General features: G+C 41.7%; 1 protein-coding gene across 1 annotated transcript in view; it reads right to left on the reverse strand.

Moving 5' to 3' along the window:
- tmem65 (transmembrane protein 65) overlaps nucleotides 1-7,500 on the reverse strand; it is a 24,368-nt gene that overhangs the window by 1,915 nt on the left and 14,953 nt on the right. The window contains exons 2-7 of the mRNA XM_068711429.1: nucleotides 7,364-7,408; nucleotides 5,946-6,013; nucleotides 5,757-5,811; nucleotides 1,455-1,497; nucleotides 1,195-1,300; nucleotides 1-999 (exon numbers count right to left, since the gene is read on the reverse strand). The exon at nucleotides 1-999 is cut by the window's left edge and continues 1,915 nt beyond it. Of these exons, the coding sequence (XP_068567530.1) occupies nucleotides 865-999; nucleotides 1,195-1,300; nucleotides 1,455-1,497; nucleotides 5,757-5,811; nucleotides 5,946-6,013; nucleotides 7,364-7,408 (452 nt within the window). The 3' untranslated portion in view covers nucleotides 1-864. The remainder of the gene's footprint in view (nucleotides 1,000-1,194; nucleotides 1,301-1,454; nucleotides 1,498-5,756; nucleotides 5,812-5,945; nucleotides 6,014-7,363; nucleotides 7,409-7,500) is intronic.

Raw genomic sequence — 7,500 nt, forward strand, 5'->3', positions numbered from 1 at the left:
GTGTGTGTGTGTGTGTGTGTGTGTAAGTGTAAGAGTTTTTCCATTATATGAATCCAAAACCCCAGCTGTCGCCTGACGGTGATGAGACAGCGGAGCTCTCCTCATCCTGAGCTTCTCAGGCAGCGTTCACAAAAACCCATTTGTTCTGTGTCAGAAAAAGAGATTAAAGATTAAACCGCCTCATTCTCAGCAAGAACTTTGTGGGGGAAACATGTTCGAAACATGTAGCCACATTATTAAAAACCAGAGGATTCAATAGACGATGCTGATTTTAGGGTCCAACGGTTCTGCGGTGAAGTGGAGAAGAGTTCGGTTGTGACAGAGAACTGTTCGCTAATGTATTCAAGGCGTATTAATATTGAATACCGCGTGTCCAAATTGCACCAAAATTCATCAGAGCAGTCGAGCAAAAACACCCAGCGAGTGTGAAGAAGATCAGATGATCGGTTCTGGAGATAAGCGAAGAACAAACGGACACAGATTTATAGTTAAAGGTACGGAGATTAAATAAATCTCCTGGAAGACGTTCGTAGTGTCGCACTCGGCTGCTCGGAGGAAAAGTGACTGAAATTGTTGAGTAAGAAATATGAAAAAATATGACCGAACTACAGCGCGAATATAAAAGAATGGATGCTCCCAAGACGAGCCCCCCTTTAAAGCGGACATATTGAACAAACAGATGGCTCGTTCTCGATGGAGCAGACGGAGTGAGAGAAAGCTGGAGCTCGTGAACGCCGTCGGTTTATAACAAACGGCTTCAGAGGCTGAAGACGTGTGAACGCTGCCGGAGACGGAGACACATGGGGACGCATGAGACCGTATAAATACTTCTTTAAGTTGACATCAGTGTTTGTGCGCGGCTCGTTAGGAAGACTGTGACGGAGCGTCGCTGCAGAGTTGTGCTTCTTTCTCCTTCTTCTTCTTCTCCTTCTCGTCGTCCAGGAAAAACAGCGGGAACATCCCCAGGATACAGCCGATGGTCACTCCGATGGCTTTGCCCTGCAGGAGGACAACCATCATCGTTATGAGTTCAAGACCCTCCACTTGTTCTCCTACTCACAGGAGGGAAACTGTTGTTGGACTGCAGCCATTTCACATCACTCCCATCTCTCTCATTTCTCTACTGCTAACAATATAATAGAAAACGCACAAAAATGCCTCAAAAGAAGAACAAATGAATAATAAAAAGCTCACCATGTGAGAGCTGAGTCTGGTCTGCCACATGTCCACCTGTTTGGCCGTCAGGTCTGGACCCTGCATCCCCAGTTTAGACGCCAGAGCCTCCACATAACCTGCGAGACTACAGACACACAGGTGTGCAGTTATATGTGTGTGTGTGTGTGTGTGTGTGTGTGTGTGTGTGTGTGTGTGTGTGTGTGTGTGTGTGGACGTTAATCATGTACTGTAAAAATGCATTTAACAGCCGCTTTACTTAAAATAAACCAGCTTCTTACCCGAGACCGGCCAAGTCTGACACCAGGTTCCCCAACGCTGCCGCTGCAAGAACACAAAGTGGAACACTTTGATGGAACGCTCAGACAGACACAGAACTACATGTTTAAATATGCAAATGAGGCATTATCTAATGCTAATATTTGGAACATATATGAGAAATCTACAGATCAAACGGACAGAGTAGTAAAATAAACTCCTAAATGTGTATTTTGGATGTTTTCTCTCCATTAATCAGAAAGAAGACGTGCTCTAGAAGGTAAATGAACCTAAATCTCTAAAGTGAACAGTGCATGAAAACCATATTTGTGCTTCAGGTGTCTCCTCTTAAGGTCTATGTAGAAATGAAAGGACTCATGATTGGTATGTTTTGGAGGCAAAATGTGAAATAATGTGGATTTAAGTCTGCAGATCGAAAAAGAAACAACAAAAAGAGCATCTAAGTGTCATGTGGTCAAAAATACTTTAAAAAGTCAAACTTTAGAAGTTTTAGTGACTCAAATAAACTGAAGAGGATCTTCCAGGTCTGTGTGAACTCTCTTCTCATCTCTCTGGTGAGTAAGTTTGACAATAACCAACTTTCATAAGAAAGTCGTCTTTCAGTCCATTTCATTTTCCTCTCACAGAACTTTTGCAAAGGTCCCTCGACACTATTTAACAGCTTTTCACCTCTCACTTTTCAAGTTTTTCCTGCAGACATGAACTAGTAAATTTAAAGCACAGAAACAATTTGAGGAGCTAAGACGTCTGAAAGCAGGCAGATCAAACGTCTGATCAGGACGTCTCTCTCTAGGGGTTTTTACGAGACCCAGAAACCCCATCAGGCCTTGAGGATCCTTCAGGATCCCAAAGGATGCTTGAGGAAATGTCCCGAGAGGAAGATGTCTGGGTCACTGGGTCACTACACCCCGAACCTGGATAAAGTGTCCGAAAAATAGAAGATGGCCGATTGAAGTTAAAATCAAATAAGTGTCTGTCATCCACCTGAATCTGAACCCCTGACAGACTTTCAATCCGTTTCATTTTCCTCTCAGATGAACGTCGTCCCAGAGAAAGAAGTCGACACTCTGACAGATTTTGAAGCTCACAGAAATCCCCGGACACCTCTCCTACGTCGTAAGTAGAAGAAGGTGTGCACCGTTATCCCCGTTTGATCAAATCGAGCCTCTATTTAAAGGCTTTTTCCCCCCGAGGCCGACCGAGCAAACGCTGGCGGTGGTACATATCCCATCAGGCCCTGGAGAGCCTCAGGAAGAGCTGGAGGAAATGCAAATGCATCTCGACCCCGGATCAGTGTCCCCAAATAGTTAAAATCTACAAATCAGTGTTTGCAATCTGTGTCGTCCCGCCAACGTGCCCCACTTTGAGGAAAAGTTAAACTCGCCCACACACACACAGAAGGATAACAAGTGAATATATAAACTCTGCGGTGCCAATTGTCCCACATACATCTCTGTATATTCAAAAAAGATGAAAAGCAGAGGAGTCTGAACAATAGATCAAAGCAGTGAAACAAGCCGAGCGTCGGCAGGAGAGAGAGAGAGAGAGAGAGAGAGAGAGAGAGAGAGAGAGAGAGAGAGGTGTGAGGGAGTTCTCGCAGATCAAAGAGAAACCTTTGGAAAACCACCAAGAAGAGAAATCTGCCTTCATGGTTTTCACCGTCAGCAACAATCGGCTTCTGAACTTCTCCAGTTAATGAACGACATCGACGGTACGTTGGATGTTCACAGAGGGGGGGGAAGTGTTGAAGAGAAATACTTTGTTCACGGCCATTAAAACTCTAAAAAGGTTCTAAAAGTTTGTTTGTTTTGTCTTCAGCGGATCTCTGGAGGCGATTTAAAACCAAACGGCGCTTGAAGCCGAATGTACACAGAGGAACGAAAACTCCTCTTCAAATCAGAGATTTCTTTGCGCGTCGCTGAAGTGAAAATACAACCCGACACCTCTGACTCCGATTGTGTCTGACAGTCATTAAACAGGAGCAAGCAATAAAAGACGGGAAAGATCTCGTCTGCAAAAAATAGAATGAATACAAAAAAGTAAATCAGTAACTAGCTGGACGACGATGAAGCACAGTCTGGATGGATGAAGACGTCACAGCACTTTGCGGAGAGAAAATCGGAGCCAAGTATCCATGGAAACTGAATAATCTAGTGGTGAGGAAAGGAGAGGGAGAAGGAGACTCTTTTTTTTTCACAGCGTAACAAAGTGAAGAAACCGAGACGCCGGCAGCAGCAGCACCGACGACAGGGAGGCCGTGATGCAAGAACATCAGACTGATTATGCAGGAACGTTGTACCACTGGTGGAAACACCGGGGACATACGAGTAATAACACATGTTATATAATAACACATGTCTTTTAGGCGCCGGCTGATGGAAGAGGAGGCGGAGTGTGACCTCACGTCTGAAGAAGAGCAGGAACATCTGTGAGGACTTCATGTGGTCCTGAGGGAGACCAGACTTCAGATCAATCCTTTCAGCAAATCGGAATCAAATGATTTTTTTTGTTGCTCGAAAGAAAAGGAAAAAACTCACACGGTTGTAATTATACATGAATAACTGAGCGTTTCCTGTTAATTACCTACGGTGTGGACAGGCCATTCACATCTATACAACTAATGCGTCATTCATTTGTACGAGACGACGAGAGGAACACCGGCCTGGTGACCAGAGGTTTTTATAAAGGACGCCATCATGCCCTCGTTAGGAGGACTATGGAACCAATACATTTACTTTATTCTCCTAAATGATCTCCTCCTGGGAATATACACATCACTCTTTTTCTTTATTTCTGTCCTTGAATTTAGATTTGATCTTAATAAATCATTATGTTTGGTTTATACTATTTTTTTGACAATAAATTATGAGGTAATGAGGTATGTTTGCATCACAGTGGTTTCCTGTAAAAGCCAATAAGACATTTTAATTGGATTTTTAATTATTGCACAAAATAAGCTCTGTGGCAAACATGATCCTTTAATTTAGCACACAAACAAACGCTTCAGAATTCACGAGCGAGATATCGACTGACATATTTTAAGTGAAAATCTCTTTTCTGTGCACACAAGCTTTAAATCTCCTGATTGCTTCAAAAATCTGTTATGTTATTAGAAATTATTCTCCTTCCCAAGTTCAAAGAATTAAAATACACCATTCACAAAGTTCTTGATAAATTCTTGCACATTTTTGGAAAGTTATTGGGTGTAATAAGTAGAGCTTTAAGAGATTTCTTGAAAGAGTTTTGTCAACTAATCAATAAGTCTATTTCTTCATACTTTCTTCATGCTGAATGACTTATTTCCAAGAAACTTTTGAGCACATCTCTGCTAAACACAAGACTTAAAATGGTGCTTTTTGTGATTCTTTGTGTAGAAACTCAGTTTAACTCAAATAAACGCATCGATAAGCTAAAAGATAAGCAGTTTAAAGTGATGTAAAAACAGACAAAAGCAGCATTTTCTTACATTTGAGAGAACAGAACCAGAGAATATGAAATCTAAAAAGATGATGAGTCACTGCAGCGTAAGCTGTTAAATGTTCTGTGTGTAAAGTGAGATGATTAGCATGTTGGTGCTCCACAGAGGATTCAAGTGGAAACCACTAGCTAGCTGTTACATCAGTTAGCCTGTGACACGTCGGACGGTATTAATACACATTATAAGTACATACACTGCCTGGCCAAAAAAAAAGTCGCCACCTGGATCATCATGCCTAGTGCCTACTGTACAAGCCTGTGGGGGCAGTGCTATGATGTGGGGTTGCTGCAGTTGGTCAGGTCTAGGTTCAGCAACAGTATGTGCTCAAAGAATGAGGTCAGCCGACTGCCTGAATATACTGAATGACCAGGTTATTCCATCAATGGATTTTTTCTTCCCTGATGGCACGGGCATATTCCAAGATGACAATCCCAGGATTCATCGGGCTCAAATTGTGACAGAGTGGTTCAGGGAGCATGAGACATCATTTTCACACGTGGATTGGCCACCACAGAGTCCAGACCTTAACCCCATTGAGGATCTTTAGGATGTGCTGGAGAAGGCTTTGCGCAGCGGTCAGACTCTACCATCATCAATACGAGATCTTGGTGAGAAATTAATGCAACACTGGATGGAAATAAATCTAGTGACATTGCAGAAGCTTATCGAAACAATGCCACAGCGAATGCATGTCGTAATCAAAGCTAAAGGCGGTCCAACGAAATATTAGAGTGTGTGACCTTTTTTTTTGGTGGTGACTTTTTTTTGGGCCGGGCAGTGTATGTGTACATATATTCATGTTCAATCCACCAGAGGATGTTCTTACCGGCCATGGTGGAAATCCCCAGAGTGACTCCGATAGAAAGTTCAATCTGAGTTCCCTGGAGAACAGAAGACAACGAGGTGAGAAATAATCAGAGAAAGTGATCTTTCATTTTCCTCACGTGTGAGTGTTATTTATTCTTTTCATTCCAGTAAAGTGCAGCTTCATCTCTGTGAGATTAAATCCACTTACTGCTGCGATCATGATGGCATTATCCAGGAAACCGAAGCCAATGAAGGGGATGGCGTTGTGGAACAAGACTGAAGACAAACAGGGAGAAGTAAACGAACATCAGTGGACGGATCAACACACATTCACACTGATTTACATCTAAATCCTGCTCTTTAACGTCGGTGATCTGCAGCAAACCAGCATCCAAACCAGGGCGGAGCGAACAGAATATAGTTGTATTTTACACACACACACACACACACACACACACACACACACACACACACACACACACACACACACACACACACACACACACACACACACACACACACACACACACACACACACACACACACACACACACACGTCACGATATTGTATGTTTTCTGATAATCCTAGAAATGTTCAAGGATTCAATGATAACTTATTGTTCTTATGCAACACACTGATGCACAACGAAGTAGGACAACAAAACTAAAACAGTAGTGACTTCCTGTGGTGCACTTTCTGAATTTGCATCTTCAAATTCTCTGAGCAACATGGCCGACATCTTAACATTAAACGTTAGGATATTCTTCATGAAATAACCACGTGGTTTCCTGTACTCCAGTGTGAACAAAACACTCAGAATTTTCTCATTTTGTTCAGAATTTTAGCGCAAAAATAATCAGATTATCAGAGACATTTGAGTTAGTCTGTTATTCTGTCTGACGACATGAACGTGTTTCACGATATCTCGATGTATGATTTCATCACAATATGATGAACAGACAGACATCAGTTTTCATCAAAGCATGTAGAAATGTTAAAGTATGAACCCGGAAATGAGCGCGACACGCCTCCTCTAAATGAGTCGCTTTGAGCATGAACACATTAATAATCCCCTAAATTAATAATAATAAAGTCAGCAGATTTTATCTACTCTTATCTTTGTATGCTCCTAGTGTTTGTACAATGTTATGGCTCGCTTGTTATAAACACAACATATAGGATTATTTTGAGATATCTATCTATCTATCTATCTATCTATCTATCTATCTATCTATCTATAATTTTCTATATTTTATCAGTTATCCAACTAGTCTTCTATTCATCATAGCAGTTAAATTAGTTGTAATTTAACTGCCCGCTTTTATTCTGAAAAACACATGGATGTCCAGATTTCCACTCCAGTAGTATTTTTCTACTTTATTAATAAACCCTGTTTTTTGGCTGTAAAATGATGATGATGATGATGTCTGATTATGAGGTCACTTATTGAACATCTGATGTTCAGACGGTTTGGAAAAAATAAACACGTTAATTACAGTGTGGTGAGTAAACACACCAGCAACAGAACTTATGACATCAAAGAAATACTGACGGAGGAGTTTCAGGCCGTGACGTCTTTTATAAAATATAAAGGATTTGTGTCTGAGTCAGATTTAATCTCTCACCGTATCGGATCTGGTCTGAAGTCAGCGGCGAAGGCTCCAGAGTCTCTGAGGAGAAGAAGAAACATCAAAAACACATCAGAGGTTTGTTTGCTCATTAACGGCTGAGCTTTGACTCAAAGGAGAACTCATCACAATCA

Source organism: Cebidichthys violaceus, unplaced genomic scaffold (genome assembly GCF_023349555.1).
Source record: "Cebidichthys violaceus isolate CVI_PGR_0920_01 unplaced genomic scaffold, fCebVio1.0.p SCAF_16, whole genome shotgun sequence".
In the NCBI taxonomy this organism is placed as follows: domain Eukaryota; kingdom Metazoa; phylum Chordata; class Actinopteri; order Perciformes; family Stichaeidae; genus Cebidichthys; species Cebidichthys violaceus.